The following is an 18260-nucleotide window of genomic DNA, read 5'->3' as shown; positions in this document are numbered from 1 at the left end:
AAGAATAGAGACTTTCATTTTGAAAATTATTCAAATTCTTAATATAAAAGTTTTACATCTGATATTTGAAGTCTTCAAATTTATCTTTTTCAGCCTTTTTGGACTACTTTAAAAAAATAAATCGGAAATTTCTTATGGAGAGCAGGAATGTGTCTGTGTACCTTCGTATACCCATGTCATATTAAATGCCAGAGTGAAATCTAGATAGAAAAGAAAGTTAATTTACACATTTTTCAGTGAAGGATAGTAGTTGAGTTGATGTTGAATTTATGTTTACCATTTTGAAGTGACTCCACAGAGTACTACAAATGTTGCTTTCAAAAAAGACAAAAAGGGGCTTCCCTGGTGGCACAGTGGTTGAGAGTCCGCCTGCCGATGCAGGGATGCGGGTTCGTGCCCCGGTCCAGGAAGATCGCACGTGCCGCGGAGTGGCTGGGCCCGTGAGCCATGGCCGCTGAGCCTGCACGTCCAGAGCCTGTGCTCCGCAATGGGAGAGGCCACAGCAGTGAGAGGCCCGCATACCGGGAAAAAAAAAAAAAAAAGACAAAAAGGTTACTAAAGTTGACAGTGGTTGTAACCTTAGCACTTAGCACAGTGTCTGGCACATGGTTCAATAAATGCTTATTGCATGAATACCTGGTGATCAGATCAATCCATATAATTCTAGTTACACATCTGGTATTTTGAGAAAACAGCTATATGATTTATACTAGTTGCTTTCTCTGATAGTACCACTTTGGGAGTGTATTTCAGCTCATTGTTAGTGTTTTTTAATCTGTTCAACGTGGATATGTTGCAGAAAAGTCCAGAGAGCCTCATTATATGTGGTTCCGACCTGTGAGGCATATATTCTTTTTTTTTTTTGAAATTAATTAATTAATTTTTGGCTGCGTTGGGTCTGTGTTGCTGCGCGTGGGCTTTCTCTAGTTGCGGCAACCGGGGGCTACTCTTCATTACCATGTGCAGGCTTCTTATTGCGGTGGCTTCTCTTGTTGTGGAGCATGGGATCCAGGCGTGTGGGCTTCAGAAGTTGTGGCACGTGGGCTTAGTAGTTGTGGCTCACGGGCTCTAGAGCACAGGCTCAGCAGTTGTGGCAGGCGGGCTTAGCTGCTCCGCGGCATGTGGGATCCTCCTAGACCAGGGCTCAAACCCGTGTCCCCTGCATTGGCAGGTGTATTCTTTTTTATTTATTTATTTATTTATTTTTTGCTGTACGCGGGCCTCTCACCATTGTGGCCTCTCCTGTTGCGGAGCACAGGCTCCGGACGCGCAGGCTCAGCGGCCATGGCTCACGGGCCCAGCCGCTCCGTGGCATGGGGGATCCTCCCGGACCGGGGCATGAACCCGTGTCCCCTGCATCGGCAGGCGTATTCTTAACCACAGAACCACCAGGGAAGCCCGAGGCATATATTCTTTTTTTTAAAAAAATTATTTATTTATTTTATTTATTTTTGGCTGCATTGAGTCTTTGTTGCAGCGCCCAGACTTTCTCTAGTTGTGGCAAACAGGGGCTACTCTGTGGCAGTGCACAGGCTTCTCATTGCAGTGGCTTCTCTTGTTGTGGGGCATGGGTTCTAGGTGTGCGGGCTTCAGTAGTTGTGTCACGTGGGCTCAGTAGTTGCGGTTAGCAGGCTCTAGAGCGCAGGCTTAGTACTTGTGGTGCACGGACTTAGTTGCTCCGTGGCATGTGGGATTTTCCCGGAGCAGGGCTGGAACCCGTGTCCCCTGCATTGGCAGGCGGATTCTTAACCACTGCGCCACCAGGGAAGCCCTGAAGCGTATATTCTTAAGACAGCATTAGTCTGTAGAGAGGCTCCAAATTATTTCAGGTATCTTTTGGATTCCATCAAAAAGCGTTAGAGGTTTTTCAAACACACAGAGAAAATTATTCTTTCACCCAGTAGAGACAGTGGACAGTTTTCACTGATCCTGAATATATAGTGGTTGATACTATGTATAAGTTAAGTTTAATCTGATTGCTTTTGATTTCTTTAATAATGGTTTTCTTTAAAACTGATTGTCTGGTCATCATTGACATCCATGAGAGAAATATAGGGGATAGTACAATCAAAAGTTATACTGCCAAGGAGGTTAGGGTTTGGAAAGGCATTAGAGGCACTGATTAAAATGAAAGCCCTTAATCTGTAAAAGGAAAATTCCAGAAAGCATGAGATGTAGAAGTAAATGATGCTGTGGTAGCCTACTATACAGATGATATTAGCTCTCTGTTTGCCAGACCAGCCACCTTGCAGTAGAATATGGAGTATCTAACTTAAATTAGAGCAGTCGCATTTCTCCTTAAGTTGAAACACCACAGTAAATAAACATCTTTTCACTCGTGTGAAATTCTGTGTTTGTTGTTCGGTAGCAAGTGTGAATTGGATGACAGTGTCTGCATATAAGATTTTTATGTGGAGTGAATTCATGTTTTTCTCTCTTAACATTTCCCAACACACCCCTCCATTCATGAGTGTCCTTGAGCTGATACCTGGTGCCATATATCTTAGAATAAAGGTTTTAGAACTGTGTGAAAAAGTGGCAGTTTGATCTAGCCTTAGTTATATTATGGTGTAAATTAAGCTCTTAAATGAAAGTGGCTAGGTTTTACAGATGGACAGACATGAAACTAGCTGAGAACAAATTGTGCTGTGATAGAGACAGCGTTCAAAACTGCATGCATCTGTCAACTGCCCGTGGTGGTACAGTGAGATAAAGTGATCTGTAATGTTTCTCTAGTGTATCCCTATTGCTAGCCATATTGTAATGTGTAATACATCTCTTGGGCAGACAGCTTGTGTGGGCTAGATTCCACCTCAGTCTTGAAAAGATGCCAGAAAGCAGCAAGGTGAATTTTTAAGCCTATTAAAATATTTAGACTCATGACTAATTTGAGTGAAATCTGTGCTGTATCTAATAAACTACTCACTAGAAGTGAGATGGAATTTCAAATTTTTGACTTCCTCACTTATTAGCTGTGTGACCTTGGATTGACAAATTATTAATCTCTGTCTGTTTCTGGTATTTGCCTCATAAAGTTGTTGTGTGGACTTAGGCAGATTTATATGTATAAAGTGCATAGAAGAGTGCCTGGCACTTAATAAATGTTAGCTGCTGCCGCCACCACCACCATCATCATTAACGTAACTTGGAGTGAGATGAATTTCCCTTCCCTGAAGCTAGATTGCTTTTTTTGCTTTTAAGGAAGACTACATCTCTATCAAGGATGTGGTCAACCCCAATTCTAATACATAAGCTCACTGTCTTGACTTGTGAAATCTAATCCATCTTCAAGTTTATCTACAGCTAAAGTGTAATATGTATTATATATTATGTAAAGTATATATTACTTTAAAAGTATATATTACTTTATATTATGTTACTTTAAAAGTATATATTTCTTTCAAAAGTATGTGAAGCATACTGCATTATAATAAAGTGTAACATAATCACTGGAAGGGATAAAGAAACCATAATATCTCTGTGGAATGATCTACAAGATATGTTAAGTGAAAAAACCAAGGGGCAAAATAATGTGTAAATTATTCTACCATTTGTGTAAAACTTTTCTGGTACATGCATAAAGTATCTGACAGGCTGTAAAAGAAATGGTATATTTTCACTTGTTGCTGTTGGGGAGGGAAATTGGATGGCTGGAGACAAGGGTGGGAGACTTTTTACTGTATATCCTTTTATACTTTTTGATTATTGAACCATGTGAATGTATTTCTTAGTAAAAACAAAAACAAAAAACCCTTATAAAAAGGAGAAAGTAAAAGAGCTATTTTGAAATCGACATAAATTTTTATTCATACATTATAAACATTTCTTTTTATCTGTACTACTTAAATTCACATTTGATAGGGCATTTAGATTCCTATTTTTGTTTTTTTTTTTTCCTTTAAGTGTGCTTTCTAGGGCTAAACTAAGAATGATCTCTTATCCTCCATTTAGGGATTTGAGTCATAATCGGTTGTCTAACTGGAACATAAGCTTGGAATCTCAAACATTACAAGAAGTGTAAGTTATTTTTATTTATTTAAACTTACATTAAATTCTTTGAGGTGATTTGATGAATTATGAATTTCAGGATGTTTAATGCAAAAATGTCAAAAAATTGAAGGAAAGAAAACTTTAGATTAAAACATGTTTAAAAGCCTAAACTTGTCTTTGGCTTTGTTAGTATCACAAACTCTCTGGGTATTATGCCATTGCACTGGTGATTTCAAGTTGTAAACTGCGTAGAAATACTGTTCTACTTCCTTGGGGCCTAAAATAAGATTTCCCCTCTTCAGAGTGAATATATTTTATTTTATTTTTTGCCAGAGTTTCAGCCAGTGAAACTCTGTATTGTGTAAATTTTTTTTTTTTAATGTTTTGACTTGTCTAAGGTGGAAGCATCATGTCTGAAGTAGGTTTATATGAAATACAATATTTTTGGTATCACCTGGAATATGGTAGTTAATATAATTCAGTTTTCCTCTTCATTGAAGTTTTTCTTTTAGTACTGAGATGTATTATTATGTAGTTTCTGGAGAGAAGTTTCTAAAATATTATTAATATCAGTTATTGCATTGTGGTATTCCCAGAGGCACAACTGTTGAGGCCTGTTTACCTCTATACTAAACACCCTCAGAATCCTCAGATGAATTTTTCTTTTGAATTTCTTTCTGACAAGGGGTACTTTGTGCTCTCATTTGTTCTGCATTCTCTCCTTCCCTGCCTCAAATTGGCTGCCCCTAATCTGCTGTGGACTGAATGAACAATTGACAAGCTTATTAGCTGAAAGCGTAGGTCCTGAGGAAAGGAAAATGCTTAGTGGGAAGTGCATGGCCTTATTATTTATTACATGGACTTTGTAACTTCAGTTGATTACTTGGAGGCCTTTTACTTCTGGCTTCTTTTCTGTATTCTAGATTGTTGAGGTTGTTCAGTGATTGAAAAACAGGTTGGTGAAATGTGATTGCATTAGATTTGCTACTAAAACAATTGAGATAATCTTTTAGGTCTGTGGTCTCAAGCAACTTTCCCTAACTTTGAGTAACAAAAAAATGTGTGTGTGCGTGTGTATTTTAAAAATTTATTTAATTAACTTATATATAAATTTATTTTATTTATTATAAATAAATATATATAGAGAGATATGAATTATTCTTTGTTTAAGAAGGACTTAAATTAGCAGTCATAATAGTAACTATTCAAATAACCTTGCTGGGATTAAAAATATTTAATGTGCAAAATATTTCCTAACCTTTCTAATATTGGTATCAAATCATAGATCTATACCATGAGAACATTTTTTTATTAAAATCTCTAATTTCTCAGTAGAAAATATTTAGTCTAACTCATTCTGGGTCATAGGCTTTTTTCAGATTTGGCATTTATCCTAAAGAATATGTACTAGCCAGAAACTAGAACTCGAGGTAGCATTTCCCTCACTAAATTTTTATATCTATTTTTCCCCCTACTCAGGAAAATGAATTATAATGAGCTAACTGAAATTCCATATTTTGGAGAACCAACCACTAATATTACTCTTCTCTCATTGTAAGTAAATAAAATTTCAGGTCTTTTACTTAAATTATGCATAGTACACAGTTTTTTTTGTTTTTGTTTTAGGTACCCTTGTTGTTGATCCTAATTATTTAACATTTTTGTGGTTTAGGGTGGATCACTGGCAATAGCTTTAATATAATCTTTGTTTTATAGAGTCCATAATGTAATCCCAGAAATAAATGCAGAAGCGTTCCAGTTTTACCCAGCTCTCGAGAGTTTAGATCTCAGCTCAAATATAATATCAGAAGTCAAGACATCTTCATTTCCTCGAATGCAGCTTAAATACCTGTAAGTAAAATAGAGTTTAAACTAGATTTAATTTGAAGTGCATGTTTATTATTCATTGATATTTATCTTCCCAGATATGTCTTATTTATTGTGATTTTGATATGCTTATGTGAAACAAACCTAGGTTAGATTGTTTTGTTTTTTTTTCTTCCCTTAAAGAGTACACTATTTTCAGAAAATATTAAGTATCCAGGGTAATTTTTGAGATTTAATTCTGGATTATGTTTTACTAACAGTCATGTAAAAGGTAAATGGGAGTAGTTTGTTAAACAGTGCTTAACCTGTGTAATGGTGGTGATAATTAGCGTGAGTGCTAGTGTTTTACAGTTTACAAAGCACATTCACATATACTGTTTCAACCCAAATGAAGTAGGTATTATCCTTATTTTGTACTTGAAGAAACAAAGCAGTTAAATGATTTGTAAAGTTGCATACGGTTGCTAAGTGGTAGAGCTGGGGCTTAGTCATAGACTTGAGGCAGCTTTACAGTGGTAGAATGTTTAGTTTCACTGAATTTTTTTTGTTGTTATCTTATTCATTTTAGGAATTTGAGCAATAATAGGATAACCATCTTGGAGGCTGGTTGCTTCGATAATTTGTCAAGTTCCTTATTAGTGGTAAAGTTAAACAGGAATAGAATTAGCATGATTCCACCCAAGATCTTCAAGCTACCTCACCTCCAATTCTTGTGAGTAACTAAATAGATGGATTATAAGAAGATTGTTTTTTCTTATATGTCTGTTTCTTTTTATTATTATTAGGGCAAATCAGCAAACCAATTTTTTGACTGTAAAACTATTTCTGTTAAAGGGAACTTAAAAGAAACAGGATTAAAGTTGTGGAAGGTCTCACATTCCAAGGTCTAGACTCCTTAAGATCTTTGAAAATGCAGCGGAATGGAATTAGCAAACTCAAGGATGGAGCTTTTTTTGGCTTGGATAACATGGAAGAATTGTAAGTACTATGAACTAGAATAGGAGATTGTTAGGAAGGGAGTCTGGGGCTTTTCAGTGCCGAACAGCTAGGATAGTAGCTTTAATTATAACAAAGTATTTTAGCTCTTCCTCCCTTCTCTTATGTGAAATAAATTAAGATTTAAGCTTTGTTATCTAACTGGTATTTTTGTCATCATTCTTCCAAACATTTCATCTGAAAAGTTTATATTCCCTTAATGTTTGACTGATGAAAATTATTAGGATTTATCCAGAACAGGTATACTATATCTCTTGGTGAGTTGATTTTATAGATATGATATTTTAGAGAGTCTTACAGGCTTCTTGCACTAAATCTTAAGAAACATGTACATATTTATGAATAGAATTTGTCTGCTCACTTGGGTTGAGCAATGGTATATGCCTCTCTGTGCAAGACTTAATGAAGATTTTTGGAATCTTCTCATTGCATGCCTCGTTGTTTTTTTTTTTCTTAAAGATTTAATTTTGTTTATTTTTGGCTGCGTTAGGTCTTTGTTGCTGCACGCGGGCTTTCTCTAGTTGTGGTGAGCGGGGGCTACTCTTCGTTGTGGTGTGCAGGCTTCTCATTGCGGTGGCTTCTCTTGTTGCGGAGCACGGGCTCTAGGCATGTGGTCTTCAGTAGCTGTGGCTCACAGGCTCTAGAGCACAGGCTCAGTAGTTGTGCACGGGCGTAGTTGCTCTGCAGCATGTGGGATCTTCCTGGACCAGGGCTCGAACCCGTGTCCCCTGCATTGGCAGGCGGATTCTTAACCACCGTGCCACCAGGGAAGTCCTGCCTGCCTTGTTTTGAAACATATTCCCTCCTTTCTTTAATTCTGCAGAGAACTGGAGCATAATAACCTTACAGAAGTGAACAAGGGGTGGTTGTATGGCTTGCGAATGTTACAACAGCTCTATGTGAGCCAGAATGCTGTTGAAAGAATCAGCCCTGATGCATGGGAGTTCTGCCAAAGACTGTCTGAACTGTAAGTGTGAGATGGCATTTCAGTGGAAGCTGTGAGACTAGAGCAGATTGAATAAGTCATTCCCATGGCCAGTAATGAGATCTAATATCCCTCTTTATTAGAAGTTTGAAAGCCCTAAATTTATCATGTAAGTAGAATAAGAATATGAAAGTTGAACTAGAAGAGAGTGAATTTTTTACCTTCCATGTTTCTTGTTTTTAGTGATTTGTCCTATAACCAGTTGACCCGCCTGGATGAATCTGCCTTTGTGGGTCTGAGCTTACTGGAGAGATTGAACTTAGGGGACAACAGAGTCACTCACATTGCTGATGGTGTATTTAGGTTTCTTTCCAATCTTCAGACACTGTAAGTATATCTCTCCTTTTTGGGGATTTTTTTTTTTAACTAATTTTTTTAAAGCACTAAAGCAAAACAGCTAATCAGTGTACATATTATGTATGTTAATATTTTGCAGTTCTTCTCTCCTATGCCTTGGGGCAAGACAGTCTTGCTTATCTCTATCCCTATATGTAAATTTTATGTATCTCTAGCCATTTCAGTTTGTACTTTAATTCTGAGTTAACTAAACAACAAAGCATCTCTTATTGTGCCAGTTACTGTGGAATAAAACACAGTTGCTAGTGTCAGGAATGCACATTTTCTTACTCCTCTGACCTAGAACTACCAGTAGTATACCAGATCTACCACTTCTCATTCAAAAGGATGCAGGACATATAGTGGGAACAGCTCTGGCAGGAAACCTCTTCACTGTTACCAGTTTGCTGCATGACTTTGGACAAATAAAACTAACATTTATTAATGATCTGATATGTGCCAGGTGCATTCAGAGTACTGGGATATTATTGCTCTTTTCCATACTGGGGGACTGAGGTTCAGAGAGATTAAATGATTTGTTTAAAGTCATATACCTTGTAAATGTTTGGGCCAGGATTAGAACCCAGGTCTTTTCCCAGGTCTTTTTTATGCTAAAGCTCATGTGCTTTTTAAAAAAAAAATAAATTTATTTATTTATTTATTATTTATGTATTTTTGGCTCTGTTGGGTCTTTGTTGCTGCATGCAGGCTTTCTCTAGCTGCTGTGAGCGGGAGCTACTGTTTGTTGCGGTGCACGGGTTCCTCATTGTGGTGACTTCTCTTGTTGCGGAGCATGGGCTCTAGGCGTGTGGGCTTCAGTAGTTGTGGCACTTGGGCTCAGTAGTTGCCGTGGGCTTGCTCTAGAGCGCAGGCTCAGTAGTCGTGGCGTATGGGCTTAGTTGCTCCACAGCATGTGGGATCTTCCCGGACCAGGGCTCGAACCCATGTCCCCTGCATTGGCAGGCGGATGCTTAATCACTGCGCCAGCAGGGAAGTCCCTCATGTGCTTTTCATTTTACTGTCAGATGGACAAAATTACTTAGCCTTTCCTGGTTTTTTTTTTTTTTTTTTTTAATGTCCAGTGAAGGATGGATATAGGATTAGATGGTTGCAAAAGGCAGTTTCAACTCTAAACTTCTGTTGTTCTGTAAGTTGAATGTTTTACCCTGATCATGGAATATAATTGAATGAAGAGGTATTTTAATGAAATATAGTAATCTCAAACATAGAGCAGAATAAGAGAAAAAGAGTAATTAGTAGAATTTGTAGATTCTTAAGGTTCCTGAATAGGGAACTTTTTGGTCATCAGGTTTAGTTGATAAATGGTCTCAGAAAAGAGGCAGGTTCCAACTTTGGGACCTAACCATAAGTGACAAAGAAAGCATGATAATTTTGTGAAGGTGTCTATGTGTGCACCTGTGTGTGTTTGATGTTTTTTCTTTTGTTTTTAACTTAATGAAGTAGTCCTCCTTTAGATTTGGCCTTGAAAAAGTAAAAGTGATTTCCTTTTTTTAAAAAATTTTTCTCTTTTCTACCTTATCAGAGGTTAAATTAGATCAGTGCAAACTCAGGAATTTATATTAGATGCAGCTGTAGTCTTTTGGCAGTGCACGGGATGGCAGACAGGTTCTTTTAGTACACCACTGATTATTACTTTTAGCATTAAAGTTTAGGAAAGTAATTGCAGACGTAAATGATTATCTAATGCTACAAAAATAGTTAAGGCAGAATTAGGAACAGATCTGAGATATTCCGGCTTTAGATCAATGCTCTTGCCAGAGTAGATATACTTCTTACTCCCTTTGGTGAGTGAGTTCTATTTATGCTGTTCTGTAGAGGAGAGGGAAAAGTCCTGTAGAGTTGAGCCATCAGTTGTTTCAGTGTTTATTCTTTAGTTATTTTAGTTATTTAGTTATTTAGTTATTCTTAGTAAAATAAAATCTTTCTTAGCTTTCACTTCAGGTAAAGACATAGCTAAATGGGAAGAGTGATCTCCTATCTCCTTACTGTTATTCACATAACTTTACACGTCTTTTTTTTTTTTTTTTTTTTTTGCGGTACGTGGGCCCCTCACTGTTGTGGCCTCTCCCGTTGCGGAGCACAGGCTCCGGACGCGCAGACTCAGCGGCTATGGCTCACGGGCCTAGCCGCTCCGCAGCATGTGGGATCTTCCCAGACCGGGGCACGAACCCATGTCCCCTGCATCGACAGGCGGACTCTCAACCACTGCGCCACCAGGGAAGCCCTACATATGTCTTATAAAGCAAAAAACTTTGTGCTTTATTATGAGATGACTTAAGGAAGCAAAAGTGATTAAATATCTTTAACTGGTATTTCTTCCATGATGACATGGTGTGGTGCAATTGCATTTCGTCTGAGAATGGAACAGTGGATTTTAAAAGATCCATACTTTTCCTTTTAAAGAAAACAGAGTGATCACTCTAGCACATGGGTATATCATTCTTACTTTCCGGGGGGCATGTTTAATTGCTGTTGAGCTGTGAAGCTCTGAAGAGCTGTTGAGCTCTGTATTGACATTACTTTTTGTCAGCCATTTTAGATTTAAGGGCTCAGGGGAAGGCTTGGATCACCCCAAAATCCCATTAGTCTGAAATAAGATTTGTAAGCCATACCCCCTGCATCTTGAAATCCTCCTCTTTTTAGGGCCCTGACTATAATTTTTAATATGCTAACACAATTACGGGCTATTAGCTAGGAAGATTAATACTCTTAGCAGGTTGCTTAATTTATTTATCAAGGTCGGCTTAATTCTTAGCTTACGAGAATTAGTTCTTACATGCTTATCTCAGGTATTCTTTAAAAAGAAGAGTTGAGTGTTTATCATAAATAACCTAACCTTTACTGTAAGGATCAAAATTAAAATTAGCATTGCTATGTCAGGATGATGCCTGATGGTGTAATGGTCATGTTGACTAACATAACCTGTCTATCCCTGACATTTTCGTAGAAACTTAAGAAACAATGAAATTTCATGGGCCATAGAAGATGCTGGTGAAGCCTTTGCTGGACTCACAAGTCTCACTAAATTGTATGTATTTATGATATTTATGTATGTCTATGAAGGTATATTTTAAAGAACCAATTGTAAATGTGATTGGATTGTGTCTATTTGCTGTGGCTAGAAAGTCTGAGCCTTCTGGTTCACCCACTAAAGGAAGAAGCTTCATTGTTTATTAAGGTTTTTGTTTTTCGGTTTGTTTTTCATTCTGTTTTTTTGTGGTGGGGCACTTTCTGAAAGAACATTCTTAGTGTCACTTAAAGAGAAGTTATTTATGGAACTAAAATTTTGATTTAAGTAAAAGAAATGCACTGCAACCAGAATTGAACCATGATCTGTTTAATCATGTGAGATTTATGGGTAATTTAGCAAGAGAGGATTCTCTCAAGCAAGATTTTAGGTCTTCTCCCATAAGAATGTCTCCCAGACTTCACACTTGCCTGAGTTTCTTTGACTGGATGATCTTTTGCTGAGAAGGGAGAAACTGGGAATGTAATCCAGTTTATTATATGAAAACTACAGGTGTATCTGTGGTCAGGATGGTTGTTTATAGATACCTCACTGAGCGCTGACATCTTAATAGACACATTTATTCTGTGCTTCACACTGGTTAATAATGAAGGTTCACAACTTTCTTAAGAATGCATGTTAGGCTTATTTTCACTCGTTATAGGTAAATGTTTATTTTAATGAATTTAATTTTGTTTAGTGGAGAGCTTTATTAGAAAGGTCTGTTTGTATTTCAGAATCTTACAAGGAAATCAGATTAAGTCAATTACAAAGAAAGCATTCATTGGTCTTGAATCCCTTGAGCATCTGTAAGTATTTTTCAGCCATTTTGCTCAGTATATAAATAATCTTTGCTCTTAGCAGAGGTTTTCATGACCATTTAAAGTGTTTATATAACTTAATTGTAGAAATGGTGACTGGTAATGTTTCATTTCTCTTCATTTCAGAGATTTGAACAACAATGCTATAATGTCTATCCAAGAAAATGCTTTTTCCCAGACTCGCTTGAAAGAACTGTACGTAACTTAAGTCTTTTTTGTCACTAATTAGATCATTATCCACGCTTGTGCTTAAAGTGTGATGAATGTGACCCAGATGTTTCCCAAAGCGCACAATTCAGGCAGGAAAAAAGAAAGTGTTAACATTCAGTTATTTTAGTGACTGGATGTAATTTAAAAATAACATTGAAAAGTCCAGAGTGTGTGGCTCCAAGACCTTCTGTTTTTTTCCTGTGTTGCTGATGCATATAGTTAAAGAGACCTTAGCAACGCTGCTTATGCTTTATGTTTACCCTACTGTTCCTTTTTTATTCCCCTCTTCCCTTCTGGACTGTTGGAGACATGTGTTCTCTTGGGATGAGTTACAATTAAGGTATTATGTAAGTTTTGGAGGTGATCTAGCACTTTCAGTATAATGGTCACAGAGGATGTCTCTAATCTGTTCAAACTACTAAAATGTTCCAAAACTGTTGAATAGTTATGATAGAAAAATACATATCATTTTAACGTTTTTTCATTCATGATTTAAAAAAACTGTTCTTATTTCCCAGGGGGGATTTCCCAGGGGTGGGTTGGTTAGTTGGGCGTTGCTCTTAATTTCAAACTCTGGTGATTCGGATATTGAGCCACTGGTAAGAATCAACGGGCTATATCAACTTACCTTGCCTTGCCTGAAGGCTATTCAAAGGGAGGTCTGTGGACCAGAGCTGATTCATGACGAGAGAAGGACAGAAATTCAGAGCAAGCTTTTTAGAAACTTATAGAACAATTTGACCTTACTGTGACACTTCTGTTGAATTTTATAAAAGTACTGATCTATAACAGATTGGGAATTTAAAAAACTGGTCCTTCTCCACATATAGTTTGAGTTGCACTGGAAGTATGTGAGTTCAAATTGCCTCGGTTTAGATTCTTGCCCCATTCTTTACAACTGTGTGTTTAGCCTAGGACTCAGTTTCCCTTCTCAGTATGGGAAGAGCACCACCCTCAGGCTTATGTGAAGATAAAATGAGATAATTTGTTTATGGAAGAAATGTTTATTGTCATCTGCTATGTAAGGTAGTGTTCTAAATGCTAAAAACACAGTAGTGAACAAGACAAAGTCTCTATCTTCATAGCATATTACAAAATTCTGTTAGGAAGATAAATAGTAAACCAGATAATAAATGTTCTGAAGAAAAAGCTGGGTCAAAGGTGTACAGCGTACAGGGATTGCTATCTTGAAGTAGTGAGGGAAGGCTTTTCTGAAGATAACAGCCTTTGAGCCAGGCCCTTAGTGAGATGAAATGGCAAACCATCTTATACTGGGCGAAGGGCATTCCAGGCACAGGGAAGAGCAAGTGAAAAGGCCCTGAGGAAGGAGCTTGCTTTTTGTGCTTGAAGAACTGGAGAGACACTGATGTGGCTGGAAGACAAGAGCAAGGGAAAGAATGGTAGGAGATGAGGTCAGAGACATAAACAGGCCTGATCATGTAGGGCCTAATAGGCCATGAGGAGTTAGGACTTTTTTCCCTCTAAGTGCATTAGAAAGCTTTTGAGGGTTTTGAGAAGATACTCCACACAGAGCCTGGCATATAGTAAAAGGTGAATAACTAAGATAATAACAAAAGTTAAAATGTTATGGAGATCATCTTTTGTTATTTTCTGCCAGATTTTTTAAAAAATAAATTTATTTACTTATTTTTGGCTGCATTGGGTCTTCATTGCTGCACACCCGTTTTCTCTAGTTGCGTTGAGCGGGGGCTACTCTTTGTTGTGGCGCGCGGGCTTCTCATTGCGGTGGCTTCTCTTGTTGTGGAGCATGGGCTCTAGGCACGCGGGCTTCAGTAGTTGTGGCACGTGGGCTCAGTAGTTGTGGCTCGCGGGCTCTAGAGTGCAGGCTCAGTAGTCATGGCGCATAGGCTTAGTTGCTCCTTGGCATGTGGAATCTTCCCGGACCAGGGCTCGAACCTATGTCCCCTGCATTGGCAGGTGGATTCTTAACCACTGCGCCACCAGGGAAGTCGTCTGCCAGATTTTTAAAGTGGCTTGCTTATTTATTTATTTATTTTTTGGTCTCTTGAGATATTTTGAGTTATTTCTCCTAAGGCTTACTTTAACTTGAAAAGGCACAACTTACTGCATATCAGTATTACCTTTTTTTGGTTGTGATAATCTGAGGGCCAGCAAGAAAGTTTTAACTTTTGTTAAGAGAAATCAGTTTAAAATATAATTTTTATAGGTGAAAGCAAATATCATAGTTTCATTCTTCAGAGAGTCACTTGGTGATTTTTTGAGTCGGTTTGAACAAGCTGCTAATGCAGGAACTCTAATGCAGCTTATTTACTGGGAAGTTTTAGTTGCTTTTGGTTACTTTAAATTTAAGTCGTATTTATAATACAGAATTTCACATCAACATTTATTAAAGTATCTCTTAATACTTTTTGGTATCCTTCACAGTGCTTTGCATAAATATTGGGGGGAGGTGGGAGAGTCAAATATGAATTAAAAATTGTCTGCATTAAAGTTATGTAATCATGGTAGAAAATTAGATAGTTAAACCAAGAGGGAGAGAAAGACCCCAAATCCCCAGTACTCAAAAGACAACCACTGTTGATATTTGGTATATATCTATCCATATACTTGCGGAGAGAATGCAGGATATACTCCATTAGGTACAGCAGAGTTCATTAGCATGTGAAGGGTGGAAAGATGCAAAAGAAACAGAAGTGAAGGGAACTAATGTGAATCTTGTGGTATCTGTGGCCAGACACTATGCTAAATGCTTTATTTAAAAAAATTTTTGAGGTAGGTGTTCTTAATCCCACTTTCCAGGAATAGAAACTGAGATTTTGGAGGCATTCAGTATCTTGCCTAAGGTAAGTAGTGGAATTAGGATGTAAGTCCATGTCTCACGAGGTAACTTATATTATATCTAAGAAAGCATAAGTTAGACCATATCATTCCTCTGTTCTTAACCTTCCGGTGTCTTCCCAGCACACATAGGAAAAAAACAACTCAGGTTCTTTCCTTAGTTTATAAAGCACTTGCATGGCCTGGTCCTTCTTGCCCATCTCTCTGACCTCATTCCCGTCACTGTCCCCTCACTTTCTGTGCTCTGGCTTCAGTGGCCTCCTTGCTTTTCACACTAAGCACACTAAGTATCTGCCTCAAGGTCTTTGTGCATAGTTTCCTCTGTCTGTGACACTCTTACCTCAGATCTTCATGTGATTTGCTCTCTCGATTCTTTCAGGTCTTTGCCCAAATGCCATCTCTTCAAAGAATCTTTCCCTGACTGCTTTATCTAAACTGGTAGCTGCTGTCTCTATGTCTCTGCCCAGCTTTGTTTTTCTTGACAGGACTTAACTTTCTGACACTATACTTTGCATTTGTTTGTTTATTGTTTAGCTCTAAATACATAAGCTTTGTGAGAGCTGTAGTGCGACAGCCTAGAACAGTGCCTGGCATATAGTAGACTCAAATATTTCTCAGTGAATGAATGCATATAACATAAGAATTCTGAAATGCAAAAGGTAACTTTTGGCCTGCTTAATTAAAATTGCCCTTGATAAAGTATGGCTTTTGGGGTACCCTTAAAGACTGTTTGAAACTTCTTTGGAATCAGATCTTAGGTATTTTTATACCAAACTTTAAAATTACTTGAGGATTTTGGTGATGCACGCAAAGCAGGTTATAATGTTGTCAAAATCACTTGCTTTCCCTACTTCCAAGTGGATGAGACATTTAAGGGTCATTAAAATAAAACACTGATTTTTCACGTATATTTTATAGGCCTATTATAACCACAAACCATTTTTCAGTGGTTCTTAGTTTAGGTTGCAGTACACATTGCCACAGGGCTGAAATGTTTTTAGTCTTGATGAAATAATTTGAAAATAATTATACCCTCTCCACAACAAAGATGTCTCTATGTCCCAATATATATAGTAAGCTCTTCCCCAAATTTCTCTGGGAAAAATTTTAAACGTCAAAAGTTTAAAGGACAGTACAATGAACATCCATATGCCATTTACCTGGATTCATCAATTGTTAACTCTTTGCTAAATTTGTTACCTGTTGCTCTCCCTCCCTCCTTCATTCCTTCCCTTTCTCTCCTGTCTCTCTCCCTCTTTCCACACACACTCATATACGTATATACATACACTTATTATTTTGCTTAACCAGTCGAAAGTAAGCTACAGACATCATGACACTTCACTCCTAAAATATCTCAGCATGTATTTCCTGTGCAGGGTTATTTTCTTATATAACCACAGCACTATTATCACACCCAATGAAATTAACATTGATAAAATAATATTATCTAATATGCAGTCCATACTGAGATTTCCCTAATGTCCAAAAATGTTCTTTGTGTATATATATTTTCTTAATGAAGGATCACGCTTTACATTTGGTTGTAATGACTCTTTAGTCTCCTTTAATCTAAAATAAATCCCTTACCCTTATTCCCCCTACCCCTTTTATTAGTGTCTTTCATGACACTGTCGTATTTGAGGAAACAAGGCTGACAGTCTAAATTTGTTTTTTCATGGTTAGATCCAGGTTAAACATTTTTTTGGCAAGAAAGATGCTTAGGTGTGTAGTAAGCTTTTTTTTTCCTCTTAATTTATTTATTTTTGGCTGTGTTGAGTCTTTGTTGCTGCGCGTGGGCTTTCTCTAGTTGCAGGGAGCGGGGCCTACTCTTCGTTGTGGTGCGCTGGCTTCTCATTGCAGTGGCTTCTCTTGTTGTGGAGCACAGCCTCTAGGTGCGTGGGCTTCAGTCGTTGTGGCACATGGGCTTAGTTGCTCTGTGGCATGTGGGATCTTCCCGGACCAGGGCTCGAACCGTGTCCCCTGCATTGGCTGGCAGATTCTTAACCACTGCACCACCAGGGACGTCCTGTGTAGTAAGCTTTTAATGCTGGAGAAACTTGGAATGAAAAGTAAAGGGCACTTCTTTTCCTTTTGTTTCTGCAGAATTCTGAACACAAGCAGTTTGCTCTGTGACTGCCATTTGAAGTGGTTGCTTCAGTGGCTGGTTGATAATAACTTTCAACATTCTGTGAATGTAAGCTGTGCACACCCTGAATGGCTAGCAGGGCAAAGCATCCTGAATGTGGATCTGAAACATTTTGTCTGTGGTTTGTATTTTTGTTTTAATATTTTGTATATTATGCACTTACTATCTTAACAACGGAATTAAAAAAGATTTAAATAGAATGCTTTCCTACTAGAATATCTATTTCCATTTCTTTAGATTCTTCTCTAACATTTTTATATTGTAATTGTAGCTTAAATTTTGTGTTCTTCAACTTAATATATCATAAGCAGTTTTTTTCCTCAGTGTGTTCTTAAATGATCATTTAAAATACTGTCTGTATTATAGCTTCTTTATGAATGTAGGCCTTTACCTTTTAGGGAGATTATTAACCTTAGAATAAATATCTAGTAGTAAGATTCCTGAATCAAAAAGTGTGAGTTTTTGTTCATGAATTCATTCAAAAGCATGATTTTATATTTAGTAGATCTTGAAAAGTGCTACCAGGTGTTTTCAAACAGATAGCACTAGTTTATGTTGTCACCAGCAATGTATGAATGTACCAGTTTCATTTGGTTTCTTTTTTTTTTTTTTTTTTTTTTTTGTGGTACGCGGGCCCTTCACTGTTGTGGCCTCTCTTGTTGTGGAGCACAGGCTCCGGACGCGCAGGCTCAGCAGCCATGGCTCACAGGCCTAGCCGCTCCGCGGCATGTGGGATCTTCCCGGACCGAGGCACGAACTCGTGTCCCCTGCATCGGCAGGTGGACTCTCAACCACTGCGCCACCAGGGAAGCCTGGTTTCTGTTTTTGATGCATTTTCCTAAGACAGAAGCAGCAGGGTTTGGGAGTTTTTTGGAGGGGAAGGGGGACAGAGACAAGTTGTCATAGACAAGTTGTCTTGATTCTAGCACTTAATTATAATTTCAAGTATACATCTATATTGTTTTTTCTCAATTTGTAAATTTTTCTTTTACATTTACATTTACTTTAGTGACTAATTCTTAGCTTTACACAGTGGAACTTTTAGATTAGTGTATCTGTGTTGCATATCACTAGTAACTCTGATCATTTAGATACCTG

At 37.8% G+C, this 18260-nt stretch overlaps 1 protein-coding gene across 6 annotated transcripts in view; it reads left to right on the top strand.

Annotated features, from left to right (window-relative positions):
* Positions 1 to 18260, top strand: part of LRIG2 (leucine rich repeats and immunoglobulin like domains 2) — a 66392-nt gene that overhangs the window by 26887 nt on the left and 21245 nt on the right. For all 6 annotated transcript variants that reach the window (XM_033861707.2, XM_004325918.4, XM_033861709.2 and 3 more), the window contains 11 exons: positions 3952 to 4017; positions 5470 to 5544; positions 5707 to 5841; positions 6386 to 6529; positions 6652 to 6795; positions 7637 to 7780; positions 7982 to 8125; positions 11103 to 11183; positions 11900 to 11971; positions 12110 to 12178; positions 17120 to 17283. In XM_033861707.2, coding sequence (XP_033717598.1) covers positions 3952 to 4017; positions 5470 to 5544; positions 5707 to 5841; positions 6386 to 6529; positions 6652 to 6795; positions 7637 to 7780; positions 7982 to 8125; positions 11103 to 11183; positions 11900 to 11971; positions 12110 to 12178; positions 17120 to 17283 — 1238 coding nt within the window. The remainder of the gene's footprint in view (positions 1 to 3951; positions 4018 to 5469; positions 5545 to 5706; positions 5842 to 6385; positions 6530 to 6651; positions 6796 to 7636; positions 7781 to 7981; positions 8126 to 11102; positions 11184 to 11899; positions 11972 to 12109; positions 12179 to 17119; positions 17284 to 18260) is intronic.

This window comes from Tursiops truncatus, chromosome 1 (assembly GCF_011762595.2).
Source record: "Tursiops truncatus isolate mTurTru1 chromosome 1, mTurTru1.mat.Y, whole genome shotgun sequence".
Taxonomy (NCBI): Eukaryota; Metazoa; Chordata; class Mammalia; order Artiodactyla; family Delphinidae; genus Tursiops; species Tursiops truncatus.
Note: the sequence above shows the minus strand (reverse complement) of the source record. Positions and strands in the feature narration are given on the sequence as shown.